Source organism: Oreochromis niloticus, linkage group LG5, assembly GCF_001858045.2.
Source record: "Oreochromis niloticus isolate F11D_XX linkage group LG5, O_niloticus_UMD_NMBU, whole genome shotgun sequence".
Lineage (NCBI taxonomy): Eukaryota > Metazoa > Chordata > Actinopteri > Cichliformes > Cichlidae > Oreochromis > Oreochromis niloticus.
In genome coordinates, this window is record NC_031970.2 from 32,991,027 (window position 1) to 33,014,816 (window position 23,790).

At 40.4% G+C, this 23,790-nt stretch overlaps 1 protein-coding gene across 6 annotated transcripts in view; it reads left to right on the plus strand.

Moving 5' to 3' along the window:
- chl1b (cell adhesion molecule L1-like b) overlaps positions 1-23,790 on the plus strand; it is a 70,435-nt gene that overhangs the window by 13,791 nt on the left and 32,854 nt on the right. For all 6 annotated transcript variants that reach the window (XM_019358605.2, XM_025907482.1, XM_025907483.1 and 3 more), the window contains one exon: positions 22,703-22,884. In XM_019358605.2, coding sequence (XP_019214150.1) covers positions 22,785-22,884 — 100 coding nt within the window. In that variant the 5' untranslated portion in view covers positions 22,703-22,784. The remainder of the gene's footprint in view (positions 1-22,702; positions 22,885-23,790) is intronic.

Below are 23,790 nucleotides of genomic sequence, written 5' to 3' on the forward strand. Positions count from 1 at the left end.
TCTCCATCCGCCTGCACACAGAGCCCTGACAACCTGATTGATTGGCTGCAGTCAGTTGTCCGAAATGTAATTTTACAAATCCTGTACTCCTTAGTTTTTCACTCATATTTTTAAGGTACTATAACAAAGACCAAAGGAGCCCAAGACTAGACAGCTAGAAAGTTGTTAGACATATATCAGTTTTAAATCTTTTTCTTAAATGTAATAAAATGTCACAGGTTCTGTCCAATGCAGCAGGGAAACTCCAAAGCTAAATGCGTCAATAGTATTGCTGTTGCCTCTTTCAGAGGTTTACTGTATCTAGTTCACTTGCATTTTGATCAATCGTGTTTTTCAATAACCTCATTCTGGATTAGCAGCTGAGCGCTCAGGCACAGCAGACAACTGGCGATAGAGAATCAAAGCTGTTGACCGAGAAGTGCGCTCATGTTGCTAAGATGCAGTGTACCGACCATTGTTCATCATCAGACACAGCTGAGGAATATGCATTATGGATGAGTTAGTCATTCCACATGTAACATATCAACTGTTGAAGGTTTGAAGATGAAAGCTTGAATGCCAGACAGTGAAAAGTCTGCCTGACACTGACCAGAGATCCTGCTGTGACCACAGCATGAGGTAGAATCAGAGATCAATCAAAGCCTTTCGTTAATGTGGAGACGAATTCTGCTCAGCCTATTACCAGTTTCCTTAAACGCAACATGGTGGAAGCCATTAAGCACTCTTAAAGACATCTTACATCTATAGGCATGTGGAAAAAATGGAGTGCCAGCTGAGGTATAAATATTAACTTTTTGGCATCTGTTGAAGATGTGCATGGGGGGTTGTTTTATCCTCAAGGTTCATAAATGAATCACAGTTTATCCATTTTAAGTTTTTCTGTTTCACCTAAAGCCCCTTCAGTCACTGGTAGTAGGACAAACAAAAGAGCAGCAGAAACTTTGATCTATCAAACTTTGATAGATTTAAAAGACAAGTGTGAAAATGTTTATTATGCAATTATAGTTTTATCAGTTGGTATACGCAAATAATTACAAAGGAGAAATACTAACAAACAAAACGTTTTCTTGGAAATCTGTTAGGAAATCTACTGTCAAATGTTCCCTCCATGCTGTCCCAACTTCAGTACCAAAACACAGCAATTCCTAAACCTCCTTTTAATAGAGTCTTTCAGGGAGGCACAGGAAGAGGAACAAATGCCTCTATTCAGTGGTGTCCAAAATGCTAATGCCTCCAGCTCTTAACACGTTTATAAGGGTTCCCATGTCACGACATGGCATGGTCCATCCCTAATGGTGGCTGGGGACTGCATGAAAAAGCCAGACGCACTGTAGAATCGCAAGAATTATGACAACAAGACTGCTGGTTTCCTGGGAAACGGGAGGCTTCAACCCCATGTTTTCCTCATGAACAAAAATGCACACCAGCATGTTATGTCACACTGAGCTGTCTTTCCTTGTCCTCACAGTCACTGAAACCTCTGTGTGAAGCACAGACCATGACATTTAATATATCTATAAAAAGCAACTTTGTTTTTGTTATGTAACAACTTGGCTTTGCTGGCTGTTTTAAAGGAGAAAACGAGGGGGAAAAAGGCACTCGATTGATAGTGCAGGTGCTCTCATTGAACAGTTGGCTTTTTCACTGGATTATATCGAATTATGGTAACTATGTCCTTTTGTGTGCAAATAATGGCTGCACAAGTTTCTCAATAGGGGAAACTTTCTGCAAGCAAATAAATGAGGGGTAGGCAGGGTTTAGTGATTGCTTGGGAAAGTAATTACCTCTTATCAGTATGGCTTCTGGAAAGAAGTCTGCAGAGTCTTGCACCAGCCTACAGGTTTTTTCAATTGATATTATGTCATCTGCTCAAACTGTGTTTCTCGAGTGACATTCCTGTCAACCTGTCGAGCAGGTCCAATGCCGTATCGACCGGTTGAAACGATCGGACAACTCAGTGCATCAAACTACTCTCTCGCCTCCTAATTCCATTTTCAGTATGCCGTTTTACAAACCGAAGAAAACACCTGTTTCAAATAGACAACATAAGCAGCAGACTGAAATAATTGAACTGAGGTGAAATCTCATAAGACTTCACTCCAAGTGGTGCTATTGATGTTTAGATAGCACGGACATGATATACTCTTGTGTACACTGCTAGTGAGGTGGTAGACTGAGCAGTGCTCAGATTAATAACCTGCCATTAATTTCAAACAGGACTCAATTACTCCTTGTGGGGGAGCCGGTCTTCTTACTTTGCTGTAGTGTGATTTTGTTAAGCCCTTATTAACATCGTTTGAGGTTTTTCCTGTGTAAAAATCTGATTTTAAAATAGATTGCACTTCACTGTTTAATGTTTGTTCTTATTTAATTTAGCCCTCTATGGTCAGAGTGTTTTGGTGATGAAAGTAAAGAGAAAAATGGTGAACGAAAATGCTTCCTTATTGTTTTGGATCATTTTACCTGCTAAATAGATATTGATTAGGGATGTGATGATTCTCTTAATTCATACTGCCCCGATGTTGGTTCTTATGTCTTTTTTCAGACCTGATCACTTGATCAGCACTAGGTCACACAGAAAATAAACTACATTCATTTGTTGTTTTTTCAATATACACAATCTTTAAATATCAGACCTTTCACCAGACTGCCTTGCTTTTCTTTAACTTCATTATAGTAATGTAATGAGAGCTCACTGGCATGAGACAGAGAATGTATCTATATAATGTCTATATTTTATAGAATTAAGAATAAAGTGCTTCAAGTTGTGAATATAAGTCAGCATCCTGAATGGTTCTCACCCAGTCTAAAGGCAGCCAATCAGATTACCTTTGGTCAGTCAAATATTTGCTCACTCTACTGAGAGCAGTGAGACTGTGTACACCGTGACAAAAAAGTCACGTTTACCTTTCTATTATTTAGTCAGTGATGCATCCTTTCCCGATGAACTACCTCTGTTTTCATTGGCTCTCTTTTCTCTCTCTGCTGCCATTCCATCATTGATGCTGCTTTTAATTTGTTGACATTACCAAAGGCATCAAAGGAAATACTGAGCCTGAGTTCACTGGTACCTTTCAATCAACAAGAGCACTTTTTTGTTGTTTGTCTTTGTGAGCACCGTGACACACCATCCAATGCTTTGTGTTCAATCACGAGTTAACCTGATTATCCAGCCACCACATGGAGCTACCGGGAGATCAGCTCAGTGCCCAGCTCTCCGTCGGTCAACCTGTTACTGGGATGTTTTCCAAGCCACCAAACAAATCTATAATGCGCCAGTGTTTGCAGCAGCTTGTGTGATTATAATACACCTCTTGTTTCTATGACTGAGTCTATGGATGCAGATGGCATGCCAGCACTAATGATTTTTATCTTCATTTCCTTCCCTTCCCTTGCCTTGTTGTTGGTTCGATTTTATGATTAAGCAAATTGGATTTTATCCCACTCGGTGCAGACCACAGCATAGCAGCTAAATGATGCTGCTCCTTCAGCATTTGGACATACATTAACAGTCTGAGAAAGCCAGGCTCCTTTTGCTCTAACCACTTGATGCCTCTTGAGACCTCAATGAACTCTCTGTTTGCTCATTTGAAATGTAGAGCTTTTTTACTGCCTTACCTCTCAGCCTCCCACTCTTTAAACCCTTTACACATGTGTCAATGAAAACTAAATGCATATTGTAAATAGGCATGGATGCTGGATTTTTTTTCATGTGAATTTTAATTCTAATTTTAATATTTCAATGCTCAGTACAATATCAGTATTTCTTTTAATACTCCCTACAAGTCTATATCAGCACTTGTCCCAAATAATCAGCAGCAATAATTAATTAGAGAAGAACAATTGCACATCATATACAGTCATGAAGTCATGGTAAAAACAAAATACAATAAGAAACTCTATTCATGTACAATAATTTAATAGTTTGTGTAACGGTATAAGATGATCAATCTCTGACCTTGTTCTGGAGGACTTGAAGCCCACTTGTCTTTAAAATGTTTTTTACAGGCTCACATTTGACTCTAGAATACTTTTGTATGCAGAAGAGTTCATTATCGACTCAGTGAGTGCAGTTGTCCAGTTCCTGTGGTTGCAACACAAGCCCAAATCATCATCCCACCACCACCATGCATGGCAGTTGGTATGAGGTGTTTGTGCTAATATGCTGTGTTTGGGTTTCATGGTGCTGCTCATTATGGTTGGAGCTTATCCCAGCTACCATAGAGGGATAGGCGGGGTACACCCTGGGCAGTTCGCCAGCCAAGATAGAAAATGATTCACACTCACATTCACACATCTGGGCAATATAGAGTCACTGATTTACCTAACCCCGCTAACTACACACAGAAAAGGCCAGTTGGTGTCCAGGACCTTCTTGCTGTGAGGCAGCAGTGCTAACCATGTACTTGTCCATACTTTAACTTGAACTTTAACTTGAAGATGCTAACTGAAGCCTGTAGAGTCTACATGGTCTGACCTTGACGTGAATTTGCTAGGATGTCCACTCCTGGGAAGACTGGCAACTGTGTTGACATATTTTTACATTTGTGAATAATCTTTCCAACTGTAGAATCAGGAACTTCACATTGGTTGGACATCAGCTTATAACCCTTCCCAAATTGAGGGGGAGCCACAGTTGTTTCTCTAAGATCTTTGCCTGTGTCGTTCATGCTTAGCATTTTGCTAACACACACTTGAATGCTCCAGACCAGCAAACTATGAAAACCTCAACTTTTATAGAAGCTTATAGAGCTTGTTTTGTAGTTGATCTGAGGTTGTATTTAAGCTACTTTTTAAAGATTTTATTAAGGTTTTGATTGACCTGCGGATGGTGCTGTTAATGCCTCCCACAAAGTTCAGCGTCACTCTGTAAAAAAACAGCAAAAAATAAACGAAACCAAAACACTGAGAAAACGGATAAGTGTCCTTATTTTCTATTGGCTAAACAGTTTAAAAAAAATCAGTATTAGTGTTTTAGAATACATACAGGTTCTTGCCTTTATATGACATACAATAAAAAAGTTATACTACAGTTTAACTTAAGAAAAGGTAATTACATGGACAATTCTGTGTAATAGTGAGTAAACAGTGCTTTTTTTTAGTCAGCAAAAAAGATGTTTTTTTATTAATTATATAAAAAAAACAGGTAGCATCATCTGATTTATAATACTTCTTTAAATTACCATGTAAAAATGGTGCGCCTTACAGATGTGTGAGTAAATCAAACCAGCAATCTTTATTTTGCCATTCTAGTGGAAAATTTCAATTTTTATAACTGTAGAGTTAGAAATTGGCATAATATTAAAGGCCTGTGTGGAAAAAAACAAAGCAAAAAACAGCACTGTCTCCTCTGTATGACTTTTAGTACAACAAACAGAAGACCTCCACCCACATGTGCAAAAACACAAAAGGATATTCTGTCTTCAGGCATAGCTTTTGATGTTAGCCTGACAAAGGCACCAATTCCAAAAGCCCCTTTCACTAGATTTTTTAAATGCCCCGTGTGTCCTTTCAAGTTGTGAAAAGATAACTTTCTGGGTGTGCCTCATGTTTCAGTTTGAAACAGGCATTTGTTTCATTTGTTCAAGCATCCTTTTCATGTGGCAGCAGCTCTTAGAACCACTGAGAGCTTTAAGCTCTTGATTTGGAGACACACTCTATATCTGTCATGGCTGTTTGATGTTGGGTAGATATTGCTGCGTACACACATTGTGCTATGGTTACAGTTCCTGTTCTATGGGTTTCTCCACAGTGATGTCATTCCACTTTACCAGCGGTGCACTTAAATGGTAACACAAGGACTCAAACCTGATATTTTTATTGGCCGTTCCATTTTACATCGAATGAGGAAACTGCCTGTTTGCTCCAAGCCAGCAGGTGCTGCTTTATGCACATCTATAAATTTTGCAGGTACACTGCAATTTATTAAGCTATAGGCAATAATGGCGTAATGTCAGGTTTTTGCACTTTCTCAACTGGCCCTTCTAGACAGAGTGAATAATTTTTTTGATTTGAGATTTTATAAGTCACTACTAACCTGAGACAAGTATCATGTGCTGTGCTCGATATGCCTGGAACACATAAAGCATAAAAAATTATAACTAGACACTGATAAGAACAATTTATCAAATGGAGCCAGTGGGGATATTTGCATGGTAATACTGTTTCTGGTGTACTTTGTGAAATTGTGCCCGTGGGCTACTACACCTGACGTTGGCTAATTGGCTATCAGGAGAGTCTCTGAGAAGAATGGGCATGCTAGGTTCCCACCACTGTAGGCTTCCTGTGGTCTAAAACTTTTGAAAAAAGAAAGAAAAAGCTAAGAAATATGTGGTCTTTTGGGTGACATATCTCAAATAAATATCCAAGGATTTCCTGCTGTTGCTAAGGCGAGTAACATCTAGACAATACTGTCAGCCCACACACACACTGAAGTGGTGCTCCTTATTCTCCTCTGTGAATGGCCGCGAGGATGAGGCTTGAAAAGTTGTGCAGACGGCCTATTGATGAGCATGTCTGTCCAACAACACACACGGATGAGGCCTCGTCCTTTAAACCCCATCAGCCCTCCACAGACACATCTTTAATTCGTCTCAAATATTGGTCTTGCCTCCTCGTCTCTCTCTCGTTGTGTGTCCATGCGAGACGCAGCCCACCGACATTTTCCACTGCGGGATTAGCTGTGTAGCGTGACGGGTCGCTCTGCCTCAGCAGTCCTGAAGGGCTGACCTCGAGGTGTGTGTATGAAGAGGGGACCAGCGGGACACTCCTTAAAGGGCTATTAGATCCTTGCGGCTTATTATGAGACGGCATGTGACTAAGTTATCTGCCCCCCTTTCTCTTGTCATAGGACTATAGGCGGAAAAAAGCCTGTTTTCTGGAAATAATTAATCCTACTTGTTGGCATAATAATTTTGAGGAGTAGACATTGCCGGTGCTTTGAGTGTTTCTGCTGACAGGTGGGCTGCTGGTGATGGAGATGATCATCTTCTCATTTAACTTCCTGGCTGCAGGATCTTTCCATTAAATTACAGCTTATCCACCCTCTCTTGGGAAGAGGATTTGATTCAGGCTAGTCTGTGCACTTGTGTAATTTTGTGCACAGTGTGTGTGTGTGTGCGTGTGGTGATACCTTCAAGTGTTTGGAAGGCTCTACATTGAGGGTGTATCTCAAAGCAGATCCAAGCCTGGTTACCATGCCTACACATTTCACTGAGAGACACCGCGTTTATCTTAATGAATTCATTTTCAAGCTTCTGTTTGCCACTGCATTCTCTGTCAGCTGTGTACACACTCTACATAGTTGTGGCACAGAGGCCTTCTCCATTGCTAAATGTAACCTGGGGAGGAAATAGCTTATTGATTCTGTGGGGGGAAACATGATTAAATTGAGTTCCAAGTGGGTGCTTCATCTGAACTTGTCTACAGGAGAGAAGGTAGGAATCTAGAAGAGAGTGGCTGCTTTTGTCCAGAGTTTGGTCTGCTTTTGTTGTGCATGAATTAATTATAGGTTTCACTGAACTACAAATGTGTCTTTTTACAGACAATTTCCTCAACATTTTAATATAGCCTATTTAAAATAACAGATGGATGGATGGACAATTTCATGGACTATTAAAAGTTACATAAATAAATGTGGATAAAAAAGATTTGGATGTAAGGGACATTGGGTCATGTAGTAGGACAATAAGCCCAGACTTTGGGTGTTTTTGATGATAAAGCCTGTCACACCATGTAACTGCTCACTGCCTCAGCTGCAGGATGTCTGCGGGTGCAGACAGGGCAATGAGAGGTACACACAGCAGCAAGCTTGACTTGGATGATATCTGCAGGGTAAGCGATGGGGAGCCTACAGCAAACAAACATTTTGGTTTCCAACACCTTGGTTGCACATCATTGAAGACGAGCGCAGAGCCAGAGCTGTTAACGATCTCTCACGCAGTCACCTATTGAAACCTTTGACTTCTTTTAGATAGATCTTATTGAATAAAGGTTCTCCTTTCATCATCGTGGCTACAGCTGAACTATATTTTGGGCTTTTTGGGAGGAGCAAAAGTGCACTGCTGTAAAGGGTGTACCAAACAAGTGCTCTGCAGCAGAAAAGAATGAATCATTTTATGTCTGTTATCTTGTTTTCGTAATTGCTGGAAGCCAAATTTGTAACTGAAATTAAAATGCAATTAACTACCCAGCCCTAATATAATAAGCTCAACAGTTAATTTGGGGCTACCTACTGTATTATTGGTTAAACATGTTGATTGTTATGACTTTAAAATACACACTGTTGGTATCAACATTGGCTGATAGCAGACAAATATTTTCTTTGCATAGTTACTTTTAGTCTCCTGGTGAATCAAATAAATCTTTCTTATCAAAAACTGACATAACACAATAGATAAATATCGGCCTCTGGGATCAGGAATGTTTTTATTTGCTATAATGCCAATATTGGATTGATACTACAGATACAGTAGAAAATAATCTACCTGTGCAACTCCAATAAGTATTTATGGTTATTTCCAGGCACTGTCAAAAGGCGTGGGTTCACCGGAATGAAGTTGTTCTGCAAATACTAATGACTGTTTAATTAATTATTTGACTCAAGAATATCGAACATTATGTTTTGCACTGTTTGTTGTGCTTCCTTCCTTACTGTCTCATGCAGCTAGAGATGGAACAGACGTTGTGCACATTGTGTTCAGTAGGTGTGCTAATCAGGAGTAGAGATCCCCTGATCACTGCCACGATCGCAGAGCGCACCATCTGTGATGCTCTGATGGCCGGCAGTCTGGCTGAGAGAGCTGGATAACAGTCTGGTACTGCCCCTCTCTCTCCTGTCCTCTCTGGCCTGCTCTCTGCTCTCCCTTAAATCTCCTGCTGTATGACTTTTCTGTTTTACTTAACTGGAATGACCTGGAACCACTTATCACTTGCTTGCAGACACTTCTTAAGCTATTACAATATAAAAAATGTAGTGCAGTTAAAAAACAACAAAAGTCACAGTATAAGTGAGGCCCCACCTCTGTTATTTAAAAAAAAAAAAGATATTTCTTGATCAGTGTCTCTGTAGTGCACCGCTCCAAATAAATCAGCTGTCACCACAGATCTGGAAATAATTGAGTGGGGCCTATTAAAGTGCCACAGATAATGGGGAATAATAAATAAATGTGGGTAATTTCATTGCTGGAATTTCGTCTGTTTTCCATTTGCAGTCACAGGTCGTAAACAGTACCAGTCACATCTCTGGCAATAACGCACGGCGTCTTGCTGAGTTCAAATAGAGTCGCAACTTGTTTGTGATGCCATTCCCAGACTGTGACCTGAGATAAGCACAGAAGCATGTAGCCTGCTGCAGTAAGCCGCTACACAATGCATCAACCCAGGAAAACTTTCAATGCATAAGTGATCAGTATGAAGATAGGGGCACCCATTGCCATGACAACCTATACGAAAACCCATACAAAAAGACGCGCTGGCTGTCACATTGATTCAGAGAATCTGCCGAGAATACAGAAGTTGGTATCAGCCAAAGGCAGGCTGGCCTGCGTCTATCTGGGAGTGCCAGGTTAGAGGCTTATTGACCGTTTTTGACAGACTGACTAACAGACGAGTTTTTGGTAAAATGGGCTGTGGGCCCAAAGTTCAATTAAAAGCCCCACTCCGTGTGACGCAAACACATTTGCCAAATGGTGAGAAAAGTGCAAATCGGTCTTCGTGCTTTCTCAGCAATCTGCTTGTCCTTCAGGGATATTGATGGCTCTGCCTTAACTCATTTTTTTCAAAACTCCATTTAGTGCTGCAGCATTTATCATATCCAGTCAGTTCGAAGGTAATTTCTAGGTACCAATAAGCACCTGCTTTGCAAACCCATAGCTACATTTTGAGGTTTTAGCGGGGCTATGAACGGTAAGTGTAACCACCTGCATTTTCCTCCTGCTCTCAGAGCAGCCAATGGGGGAGCGATGTGGTTCTAGTTTTAAATGTTCCTGCTTTTCTCTCTTTAAACCTTGCTCATCAGGCAGCATGTAAAGAGAGCTGCATTTTAATTCTGGAGACATGACATGGCTGTAGTCTTCCATCATGTAGTGGTCAGATAGCATTTACCGATTGCTGTTTGAAGCAGATAAGAAATGAGTCATACATTAAAGCCCTGGTAAACACTAACTGCTAGAAGACAGCAGATTATCTAATTTTAAATTCAATTTGTGAATAAGTCCCTCCCTTGTGAAGTGAGAGCGACTGACAAGCGACACATCAGGTGGCCCGTGAAGCACGGCGAGGGCAGAAAATAAGCCAGCTATATTTATGAGAGTTTACTGAGTGACTGATGTGCTTACACTTTCTCCTCGGCTTGGTTCACAATGTGAATAAATGTTTGCCTTCTTGCCTCCGTCCAAATCAGTGAATCAACTGAGCTCAAAGTGTGAATGAGCCGGAGCGGCAGAGAGAAAGGGGAAGAGGCTTTCCCCGGGGCAGTGCCCGGGACAATGTCAGGTTTGTCTGGCCCGAGTGCATGAACACTAAGCTTTTCGGAACTGGCAGCTCGCCCCGGTACCTACCCATCTCACACAGCTTCCAGAGCTGCCCAGCCCCGGAGCACTAAGCATTTGTGCAAAGTTCATAAGGCTTCCCTCTGTTTGTGTGGCCATAATGGAAGCTCCATCCTGTTGTAGCTCAAAGAGTGTTAAGGGGCTCTGAGGGCCTGGCGCTGGCGTTGCAAAGGCGTGTGAGTGTTCTCAGTTACTGACTTTGGCTGGCTCCACTCATTATGAAAAGACTAGTGTCCCCCCGTAACCCCCCCTCCAAGTGGTAGTTCTGAATCTCAAGCTCCAGCATCAGCATTTCCTTCATCAGGTTTGCATTTTAAAAGCAGTTTGCTGAATAAAGACCTCAAACTAGATAAAAAAAAAAAACCCCAAAACAAACAAACAAACAAAAAAAACCTCTGCCACAGAGGTTTTTGACAGTTGTGAAAAGGCCAGCACTGGGAGGCAATTTAATGTCACACATAATAAAAGTAACACTGCCAACCTGATATAATTCTAATAGCTGAAGAGAAAAAAGAGTCACTGAGGAGTTTGTTTCCCATTAATTGGCTATATAGTTCTCATACAGCAAAGAATGCTCTGGACTAAAATAATCAGTAACTAATGGATGTAAGTGAATGGTAAATGGACTGGTTCTATTTACCATTCACTCTATATAACATGTCTCATTCACCCATGCATTTCTTTCTGTTTCCAAGTGCTTTATGTATAACATTCATTTAACATGTGCATGAAACATCTTTTTTTAAAAATTGCAACAGACCAATAAGATACATTAGCTAGTTTCTAGCTTTCATGTACAAAAAAAAAAATCCCCTGGTCTTGAAGCCTGGTGGGGGGTCAGCTTAGGCCAGGCAGGCCACAGGACTAGTAATACACATGCACAAACCCCTGCTGTATCTGCTCCATCTTATACTTGTATACAATCCTCACTAGTTTAGTTTACTGTCAGCATTTGTGAGGCCCGAGTGATAACAACCTTGTCATTAGCGCCATCAAGTTCTGTCAAGCAACAATGCCTTTACCGTGGTTACGACCTGCATCAGCATAATTCAAGCATGACCCTCCTCCCCCCTTTCATTTTCTGCTTTTCTCCCAGTTAAAACCCAAGTCTTTGACTAAGGTCCACACCATACATCATCCAGACTGGGAGTCCTCCCTTCCCCCTTCATGTGTTATGAGAGAGAGAGAATGGTTTGGTAGAGGACTCTTATCAACAGTCTCAGCGCTCTCTGCACACTATGATTTCCCCAGACGTGTCACCCACCCTCCACTCAAGTCTGTCTGTATGGTCGTGAAGTTCCTGTTCACCAGTGTGAAACAATCAGGTCCACTTGAATTAAAGACAAATTAAAAAACAACAACAAAAAAAAAAACCCAGTGGCTTTTCCACTGCTTACTGTGAGGAGATAAGCCATGGGAGCATGCTTTAAAAGCTCCAACAATGGCTAATGCTGGGCGACAATCTTCAGCGGTATTAACAATTAAGTAGATTGTCGTTGGCTGACAGAAGAAGATTGGAGCAAGAGCAAAGCTCAACAGATTTTCACACAGCGGGTGATCGGCACTCCCACCCTGCTTACTGTTCATATTTTTTTCTTCAGCTGGCCATTGCAAATTAACACATTTTATCGAGCCTTCAGGTGCAGACGTCTCTGCTCATGCTGAAGGGAGGTGGAGGGGCGAGATGGAACTTGCATTCCTCCACTCTCCTCTGAATAGCCTTTAGATCAGGCTTTGTGGGAATGATTGTCAGTGGCTTAATGAGTGCATTTGCCAAGCTGGAGGCTTTGGCAACATGTATGACTGCAGCGGCTCTGTGCGTGTTCACCACCGGCTTCTGTGACACAACAGTAGACTGGGCTCAGCACCCTCTGTGTTTTCGTTCTTCTTTTTCAGCTGAACTCAGAGTTTTCCTGTCATGCTTTCTTTTTATTGGGAATGTTATTACCTATAACGGAATTGTTACCCTTCCCATGGGCACCAGTGCCGAAAATCAAGTGAAAGCTTGTAAGTACCCTAGATAATATAAGGATGTCAGTAAAGCTGTTGCAGCACATTCAGGTTCATATTCTGGCCTTTCAGTGTGCAGGCTTCCACAAAAGCAAAGGCCATAAAGAAAAAACAACTGCTTTTTAATTCACATTTTAAAATATTTAAAGGATAAAACAGACGCTGGTACCTTTGGTTGCCTTCTTGCATTTTCTAAATATAATACACTTTAGGTAAAGAGCAGGCGATGTATCATATGGAGGAAAACCAGTCGTTACAGTTACTTTTCATTTCAATTCAGTTCTATTTATATAGCACCAAATCACAAAACAGTCGCCTAAAGGTGCTTTATATTGTATAGTAAAAACCCTGCAATAATAAGTCACAATATTCACTTCCAAAAGATTTTCCCTTGTTTTTTATGCAATAGATTTTGAAATACTAAACCAATGCCAAATCATCTCCGTGACTAATTACGTTGTGCTACAACTGTCATAAGAAAAATGAAATGTTAAAGAGTAGGTAATTGTTCCTTCTGGTCTCATTTAGTCAGATGTCTAATACATTAATGATTATTATCATATTTATTATGGAACTAAGTGCCCATAGTTTAAGTAATTGGAGACATATTATGTGACAAATTAAAAGTATTGTCTAGATATGTGTGAATTTGGCACTTTATGTCTTTGTAAGGATTGTGTAACAATGTTTCAGTGTAGTTTTTACTATAAATCTAACTTGACCTTATGTTGACTAAATGAAGAAACAAAATAGGACTATGAGACTCAACAAAAAAGTAAAAATAAAAATAATGTGGAATAAAACAGTCATTTTACCCCACTGAATGAATCAAGGCGATTAGGATGACTTTCCTTAAAGGTCATGTTTTTCCGGTGTTCACAGTTCATAGAAGAATGCTCAGGATTTACTCTGCTGACTGGAACAACAAAGATATTGATATATTTGATTCTGTTAAATAGAAGATTTAAGCAATAACCATATCTGTATTTACTCAGTATTTGGATGCTTAAATTGACTTTAGAAGAGTACATCTCCCTCTTTCTCTCACACACACACACTCACAAATTAGTGTGCAAACACATACTGTCTTTCCAGATCCTCACTAAGTGTGTTTAGTCTGACTCACAGTTGGAAACTAGATTGCATTTTGACAGTCTGGATCTACTCTGCAGTGATGAGAAGAGGCAGAGAGACATCATCATGATTTGGCATGAACTGGGACTTTATTTTGACTCGTGGATGGTACATTTGGATTAGGGCTGGGCTATATCATACCGTTCACGGTAATACCGGTTTAATTTTGGGCAACGATAGGAAAATGAAATATCGCGATAGAATATGGGTGAAACGCGCATGCGCAGTGCCTATGTTTACATACGCACATGGCGGCGACGCAGAATGAGAAGGGCGAAAGCGGATCGTTGAATGAAACGGATGAACCAGAATTGGTTTGTAAAAATGCTGCAACTTCAGTGGTGTGGAACTGGTTTAGCTTTCGTCCGTCAGATACACAACAAAGCACTATTTTTGGTAGTGCATGCTAGCGGGCTGTCGTTATTACCGTGTTGTTTGGAAAATACGGCACACTTAAAATCAATCCTTTGATTTTTCTGAAAATCGACAGTGCCTATTATAATCCCGTGTGCCTTATGTATGAATTCTGGTTGTGTTTACTGACCTCGAAACGATTTTATGTGGTACACGGCGCTCGAAAATCTGTCAAATGTTTTAGTACGACTTTGCTAAGCTACGAACCCGCACCGCTTGATGGATTGTCGGAGCATTACGGCTATCGTAGGCAGGAGCCTCGCGGAGTGATACGTACTGTGCTTCAACATAATATTACCGTATTGTGTGTTTATAACCTCTTTTTAAGTTTTGTGGATATTCTACATGGTTATGCTGAGGATATGTCGGCCAATTTCCACTGGAAATGCTTTTTGGTTAAACTGTCAGCAAGGAATTTGCACTGTTACATTTTTATATAACTTTAATGCACATAAAAAACAGCTGCTTGTTTAAGTGAAAATACATTGATGGGGTTTTTTGCACTAATATAGTTGTGGAGTTGTAAAGTATTTTGTCTAGTGTCAATTATATCGTCAGTTATATCGTTATCGCAAATTTTCAAATGTGTATCGTGATAAATATTTTTGGTCATATCGCCCTGCTCTTATTTGGATCACCGCTAAACTGAATCCTGGGCCGGTCTCAGTGCTTTATGACTGATTTCAGTAAATTAACTGTCACTCCTTGTTGTGGTCATGAGGACCACAGTGGCTAAAAAGTCCATGTTCTTAAGGTGGAAGGCTCTTGCCTACATATAGGTGTTTTCACAGTTGTAGCAGCTTAATATGTTTACAACAGACGATCCTTCTGTCAGTGCTCATCTATCACTGTTTTTAAGCAAACGTTTTATGATTTGTTATAATTAATGTTTTCACAGCGGCTTTGAAATAAACTCCAATTGGGCATTAACATTATTCTTGAACTTATAACAGGTGTATGGGTACATACACTGCACAGCACTACTGATAGTGTAATTAGGCTTTATTGCCATTTTTCTTTGCCATTTCTCTCCGACGTATGGAGTTAAAGCAGCAGCATGCAGTACACTCTGTCAGGATGATTTCCAAGGAACTCGCTAAACAAATCCAGACTCTGTCCACATTCGTTCTTCTTCCTGTCCTTTGCTTCTTGCCAAGATATATTTACATCAAACTTGCACGAAGCAATTAAGGTGTTGACTTTTTCAGCTGACCTCAAGGTGCATCACTGCAGACCTCACATTAGTTTTATGTGCTCATCCATTCATCTACTCAAAGATAGCGTTCTTGGAAGCATCTCGATTTCATCGGTTAAGTGCTTTAAAAGAAGTGTGCCAAAAGCAGGCTGTAATGAAACTGCACTGAATGTTTGGAACTGTTCCCTTTAAAGAAGAAGCTTCCTGTGTCTTCCTTCATGTCTAGATGTTTTGAGGTTGTTGAATTTGTACAGTGAGTAAAAAAAAACTGGAAGCATTTCTTTTAACAACTGGAAACATGTTTTAGCCAATCCCTCATGTAGCTGTTTGAAAATTGCTGTTGATAGCTGACATATTAGATTACTTTTTGATTTGCATTTACAGCTGGAGAGCAGCTAATATAAACACTGAGATTTTGCCTTGTTGTGTTTAAACACTGTAAATCTTTAGACTGTAGTTTTCACCGTTCCATTTGTCACAAGATAAACTCTGTACGACCCTAATAAGCGACAGAGGGGCGAGGGAGTGAGGCCACACATCCGACAGATGTGTCAAAAAGCTTAGCCAGGGTAACACTGTCCAGATGCTCAGCTCTAGCACGGAACAGGAAATTCAAATGAGGAATTTCAGCAAGCAGAGAGCCTCTCATTTCACAGGCTGAAATGATCACTTGGACTGCATGTGTATGAGACACCTGAAGGGATTAAAAATGGACCGAGTGCGAAAAGATATTTCTGGAAAAAACAGGTTTTCCCAACACCTGTAGGGACATCCGAATTTCTTGGTTGTTGGCAGAAATAAATTGCTCACAGGGTCTGATGGAGGTAAGGATTTGGGATATGAGAGCCATCGATCATGTCCTGCTGTGGCACAGTTTCATCTGGGGAAATTGCCAGCATCAGTCAGAGTACATGAATGAATGTGGAGTGGAGCACAAAATAATACTCCAATGCCCGCAGTCCAACTTGCGAATTTCATCTCTTTGCCGGGCTACTCAGCGAGGATCACACGCTAATGTGATTATTGTCCTGGGCAAGGGCCACTCCTGTGGGACTTCAAAGAGAGCAGATCAGAGAGAAAATGAAAAAAGCTGTAAGCTGTGATGCAGACAGGTGCAGTGCAAACCTTCCTTTAGCTTTAAACATATTAACAGGTTCAGAGTGAGGGCTCTCAAAGCATGGCACATACATCCTGGATGATTTATTACCATGTCATGTGACATGCTTTGGCGATCCATCCAAGTGTTTTCATTAGGCATATGAATTATGCAACAGATGATAATTAAAACTCATAATTCAGAGCAGAAGTAAGAGTTAGTGGCTACCATATATGATGAGGGTTTGTCTGTACATGTTTCAGTCCTGTTTCTTAATATTACACGCAGACTTTACTGAGACACACTGCTGAAGGGAAAGATGTTGTGTACTTGTATTTGTAAAGAATAGAACAGAAACATTACTGACAAGATGAAAACTTCTAGTGATTGAAGAGCTCTTCAGTTGTTTGTTCTCTCTTTTGTCTAATGAACTACAACATACATTCTCATACTTCCAGCTGGTCACATGATCGTCTTGCTGCAGTTGCAGATTCACTGCAGTGTGTATGTAGTATATCTGCCTCTCTCAGGTAGTGAGAGTTCATCCAGGTTACGAAGGCCTTTCTTCATTAGTTCATACACAACACAGAGGTCACAAACCCCTCAGCTCATCAGTACACCCACTCTATTTCCTTTACACCTGAGGATCTCTTCTCATTTCTCATCCACAGCCTCTTCCATCCTCATCCTGTCACCACAGCGCTCCCAGTGCTCTCAGCATCCGAAGGCTAGAGATCCCTGAAATATTAATGGTGTGGTAATTGAACAGTCTTGCTTTCTGAAGTGCTGTAAAGCCAGATCTCAATTAGTCAAGCATGTTATCGCTTATTGCTTCCTATACTCATTTATCATCTTGTTCCTGTTTTCTTTTTTCTAATATTTTGATATCAGATGAATTGCATGGTCGAGCTTGTAGAAAACTACTGATAAGGATTATAATTGCCAAAAGGTTAGAATCCTATCTAAATTCAGAGGAGTAAATGGGTAAGACAAAATGTCTAAACACAGGAAAATTAATTTCGACATAAAAAAACCAAAAAAACCAGTTACAAGCTTTATTTTTCCACCCTGATCCAGGCAGCGTGTGTGAATCACATGCCAAATGAGTAACTGATTGGAAAAAAGAGGAACAAAATGGCTGAAAAACAACTCATTAGACACATCAGAAGCAAAGCAAGTCAATTGCAGCTTAGTGTTAATCAGCTGGTCCATTGTTTTAATTGTTCTTGAATGATCAAATGGGAATCAGAGTGGAGGCATTATCAAGCCTGTGAGAGGGGCGTGCGGAGCTGCTGTCTTCCCATCGCAGGTCTTTAGCACGCGGGATATTTTAATCCAGTCTGACAAGACGAGGATCTGCTTAATCCTATTACAGGCTTGCACATTAGACTACAGTAGACCCACACTTCTCTGCCTGTTGTCTTTGTGTTTGAAAGGAGCAGATGGTGCCAGCTCAAGGGCCTACTGTAGTGAACTTTGTATGGCCCTGCTTGGACCCCACCCTGTTACCAAACAACGTGTTCGCAAGTGTGAAGAATGCTCCCGAAACAACTTGCTAGTGTGGTATTTTTCCTTGAAATACTTCCTTACATTGTCTGATCCTTTTATATGATCTGTTAGTACATGTTTATGGCTTAAAGTTTGGGTGTTAAGCTAGAGCAGATGGCTAAACTATAGGAGTCAAGAAACCGATAGACAGATCCTGCCAGTTGTACTGTGAAGGCGTGCCAGAATTGTTTCCTTAAGTAAAAGGCTGCGCAGTGATACAGTAAACAGTACTAGAGTGTGAAGAAAAGCAGTAAAGCTCTTGGAATCAATGCCAAGAAGTTAAAAGGCACTGAATTCATTCATGTAAAAATAAGGCCTTAATTTGAACTGACAGTTAATTTGTAAGTCAGTCTTTCAAATGTCTTAAAAATGCTAAAACGTGGGCAGTAGGATTTTAGGATTTTATCAGACGTAGCGATTCAGAATTTTAAAATCTTTTTTCATAATCATTTCTTCAGTAATGATGGCAAATAGCAGTTAAATCCCTGCCTGCTCCAGTCTGCATCTTGAAGGTACTTAGCCTTAAACTGCTACTTAAGAGCCTATTGGTATCTTTGAATATGATGAAAATGATGTGCATTTATTTTAGCTGAGAACACGTGCTGTGGGTATTACTCACAATGACGTGAAGAAGCACAAATTCAGTCAAGGTGTTTATGAAGTATGCTGTATTTTGTGTGAAGTGTAAAATTGGGTACAGTGGAAAATATTGCAGTCCAACATGTAAACACATTTTTGACATGAAAGCCTATATCAGCAAAATTAAATTAGCTCACGAACAAGGATATATCTGTTGTTAGAGTATGTAAAATCTCACCACTAGATGTCAATAGTCAACTGCATAATCCTGTAGGACAAATAACTCTGGCTGCTGTTCATCTGTAGTGAGTGCAGTCAGCTGTTACTTCAGTTTTTGTTCACACCTATTTACTCTGGACGAGGCTGTAAAACCTCTTGAAAGGAGCCTGATACAAGCCAGTGAAGCTCACTGTCGTGTGATGAAAGCGATACTGAGGTAAATCGTTGAGGAACATTTCTGTCAGTAAGCGCTGCTTCTGTTAGCTGCTGTTAACTGGCGCTAGTGTAAGTGGGTTTGATCTAGCATTGTTGTACTGGCACTTAGTTAATAGTGTCAGTTAATATATTCCATTACAATGTGACGGTGTAATCAAACTTTTTATCAGAGAGAATATATGATTTTTAGGACACTCAAGCCTACAATCAGCTGGCACAATGTTAATATTAGCACATGTCTAATCTGCTTACAATAACCGCCATATTATTTGGAATAAATAAGCACATTTATGCATGTATGTTAGAGCCTTGATGATGCTTGAGGTGTGGAAGATGAATATTTTTTCTATTAAATAACTACAAAAAAAGACCGACAACACCTTTAAAACACAAGCATCAACTAGCTCAACAAATGCAAATGGGTGAAGCTAACACAGAATAAATGATGTAGTTTTTGTTTTCTGTTTTTGTTGTTGTGAAGTTGGTCTTACATTTAATTCTGAGTGGCATTAAAAAAGAGGGAACACAGCACATTAGATAAAGCATATAACAGAAAAGCACATCTCTAAAAAAATCTATTACTTTTTTCACAGTATGAGCTGACAGAACACTTCCCTCAAAACAACAAAGGTTTAATCAACCGACAGAGCACATGTTCTGGTAGTCAAAGAGAAAGGAGAGACGAGAGCTTTTTCCAGGAAAACTTTTTCTTTTTGCAGAGTCTCTCAGGCCCACGGTTACCTTAAGAGTAAAGGACTGTCTGGGAGAAATAAGGTAAATAAGGTGTCTGGGATAAAACGGATGAAGCTACTGTGGCTATTTATGGCCCGGCTTGCATGCTCAGTGGATCAGACTGTTTAAAAATGGGGCTTACAAAGACAGGAACCTAAATTTATAACCTGGAACATTACCACCAAACACTGCACAGAGAGACAAAGCACAGTCCCAGGAACCAGCAATTAGACTCGCAGTGTTTGGCTGTGGACGGTTGTTCAGGAATTTGTAGACTTTATTTTAGACTCTTACATGTTGATAGTTGATTGCTGTTTTGTACATCACAATATAAATCAAGAATATAATTAGTAGATCACTTGGAAGTTACAGGCTTTATCCCCACTTTTCTTTGCTAATAAAAAAAAGGCTGATTTATTTTTAATTGATTAATGTTCCACTTATACTTTGATTTATTCTTGTAGTCGATGTAATGTCAACAGATAGTGAAAAATTCTCTCTCTCCACTGCCCAAGTTAATTTCTCTGAGTTCTCCATTGACTAAATCCCTAAGCCCAAAGATTATTAACTTGTGTTATTATGAAAACACAGTGGTTTCCTTTTTTTGAGAATGTGAAAACAGGACACCCCCCGCCCCCTTTTTAGCCCTAATACATCAATGGCATAATTTGGGAAAGTAAGAGAATGGCAAGACATTAATGATGCTATCACAAGTGCCTTTGTATTAAATGGATAAGTAATCAAAAATGATTTGGTCTTGTTGACAACAAGGAAGTCTATCGAAGAGTGCACTGAATCTGTCACTCGGAGAGAGCCTTAAAGTTGCACAGGCAGATTCCACTTGGCCCATTTCCCTCCATTTCCCTCCATGTGCCCCCCCCTCCGCTTCTGTCCCGTCTGAGCCTTGGCTGAGGAAGGTTAGGGTTCATACTGGCCTTCCCACAGCGAGCAGCTTTTAACCTTCTGCCAGCTTCATCAATCTCTGGCTGGTGTGATTGCTCCTGAAAGAGGCGGGGATTAAGAGCAGCCCACGGTCTGTAAATCAGGCGAGCTTGAGAGAGAGTGGTGCCCTCTCTCCTGTGCATCATATAGTTCCAATAGGCACCATACCCTGTGAGTTCAATGCAGACTTCATCACTCGCAGCAGTTAAGCTCTTAGCGGACCTCCCTCAGCCAGATGGCCAAGTGAGTTCTCAATAAATGTTTAACGAGGGGGGAACAAATTAAATCAGAAGCCAAATGATCAAGCACAGTTTGAACCAAGTGTAATCCATCTAAGGTGTTGTTAGGTTGGTAAAGGATTTTGGCCGACACAATAAGATAAAGAAAGCACATTCTCTTCTGGGAATTGTAACCTTGGCCCTCGCTCCTTAACCAGGTGGGGCTTACCAACAATGCACAAGGTAATTAGCACAAAACCCCTAGCTTTTAATTTGGATCTGTTTGATTATCATAAAACACCATGTGTGGGAAGGCTAAAATAAAGAAAAGCCTAAGGCAGTTTCCTGGATGAGTTTGACACACAAATCTTCAGTTGGAAATATAGCCAATAGACATAAATTGTGATCGAGTGGGTTGATGTATGTGACATACACCACCTAGCACCTTGTTGGTGATGCTGTTTGTGGGTGGGGCATAGGTCACACATTGGTTCAGGCAGACTTAATACCATTACCATGAGGTATGGTTGAAGAGTTCAGAGTGCACATCCATCTGACAGCACGACTGCATCCAATGAATGAAATCGACTCTTTTTTCCCCTCCTCTGGTCAATTATTCAATTACACTCCTTGAACAGGAGTTTGACCTCAGTGTTGCCTATTGAACTGGAGAAAGCAGCCAGAAGATTAAGAAAAGAGTGAGCTGGATTTGAGCGCTGTTGTAAAGAGCAAGTTCTTTTAAAGATACTGCTCAGTTGGTTGAGTGGTAGTTACTGTGCCGCTCATATCTTGGCTACTACACCTGATACTTTCCTTGACATTAATTGGTTTGCTTAGCAACATTAATAATACAGTAATTGCAATTACTGGATTTTATGCTTTGTGATGCTCTTTACTACATTTCTATTTTACACGAATGTCACCGAGTTCCCTGTAGGCCAGCAGCTTTAAGATTTCTCAAAAACTCTTATGTTTCTGTATTAGTCTTCTGTTTTGTTGTTATGGGGCATGTTAGATGCTGAGCTAATTACTCCAGCATGACCTGCTGAGCTGGGTCACAGCCAACATGGGGACGACTAATGAAGTGACACCCCAGAGGTTTCTTATAGTACTGCTCCAAAACATTAGAATTCCCATACATCGCTCTGGACCGATCATGCGCTCATTATGGTCCAGACTCTCGTCTGTTAGATGGAAAATTATCCAGCACTCTGTCCTCTTGCAGCTCTGTCGGTGTGCAAGTGCAGACAGCTTACTCAGTCTGACTGTTAACTATGTATGCTTTTTATGTCTCCCACCCCTCAGGCAACAGTATTTGCTGCAATAAAAGATAAAATTGTCCGCATTCGTAATCTCTTTGAGTCATTGTTATCAGAAACATGCAGGCACAGATCAAAACAGCACGATGATTAAATCGGCCAAACTTTGATGGTAATTTTGATGTTGATTTCAATCTTGGCTTTTTCCAAAAGTAATGCTGAACATCTGCCACGCATTAATAAATCCACAGGCTCCCTCATTTGTTTATTTCTTTCCATTGTCGCTTGAGAAATATGCTTTGTGCCGCACACTTCCGCAGACTACAAAACAATGCGAGCCCCATGGGGAAATTGGATGATAGGAGGCTTTAATGTGAATATTTTTTCTCTTTGTCACACCAAAATTTGAACTAGTTCAGAACAGAGTCCCTGTTGATGGGAATGAAAATGTGTGCCTGGTTATGCCTGGCTGAGCAGAGAGCAGTCGGGCTTGGAGTCACAGGGGATTTATTTTGTTTGGGGTTTTTTGCCTTTCTGTCTGCCAGCGTGTGGGTGGATTCATGGACTTCTACATCTGTGCTACTTTACAGGTACTGCATCTTCACCATAGTCATGAACTGAGAACAAAGTGGAGAGCGTTAATTTCCTGTGACTATCCGAGATCTCGACACTATGAGGTTGCTGAGGAGCCCCAGACTGGCCACCGTGCTGTTGGTGGTCATCTATATTTGTGCCTTTCATACGACCTCAGCCATTGACATCCCACTGGAAGGTAAGTCATGATTCTTTCACAAGTCACACATTCACAACAAAGGATGCAGGATGATTTAGGAGGGGATTCAGTGGGATAACAAAAGAAATAGAAAAGAGTTTTCTTAGAGCCTTTTCTTTTGTATCAAAGAAACCTCCTTTACTGAAAAAACCATGACATCATGTGGATTATCCAGATAAAAAGATACATTATGTCTAACATAACTCTGCTTTCAAGTTTGAATGTATTTTGTATTCTGTTAACACCACAAAAAAAGAAGACAAAATCCCCTAAAAACTTCATTTCCACTGTGTTTTTTGGGGGGAATTACAGGAATTATCAGAGAAATGCATACCGGAAATTTGGCAAATAAAACCGAACGTCTAAGAATAAAAGACACTATTAAAGCAGTTATGCTCTTGTCAAAATAATAATGTGAAAACAAGTGCTTTAACTAAATTCTTAGCTGTCCAGGTATGCATCACTGTTTTTGTCTTCATTTGCAGGAAGCTGCAGCTGTTTTCAGAAAGCTTTAAAATCTAACAATACAACACGTGCTCAGTGCAAGCATAGTGAAGGATTAGCAGCTAAAGAAGACAGAGTGCATATGCAATAACCAGACATTTTATTAGGTATACCTTGCTTGCACTGGGTTGGATCCACTTTTGGTCCATATTCACATATCCCTCAATTGCTGCAGATTTGTAGGCTGCACATCCACATAGGGACTCTAATTCCACCACATTGCAAAGGTGCTCTATTAGATTGACGTGTGGTGACTGCAGAGGCCATTTGAGTACAGTTAATTCAATGTCATGTTCAAGGGACCAGTTTGAGATGATTTGAGTTTTGTGACAAGGTGTGTTATCCCATCAGAAGATGGGTACATTCTGGTCATAAAGGGATGAACATAGTGGGCAACAATAC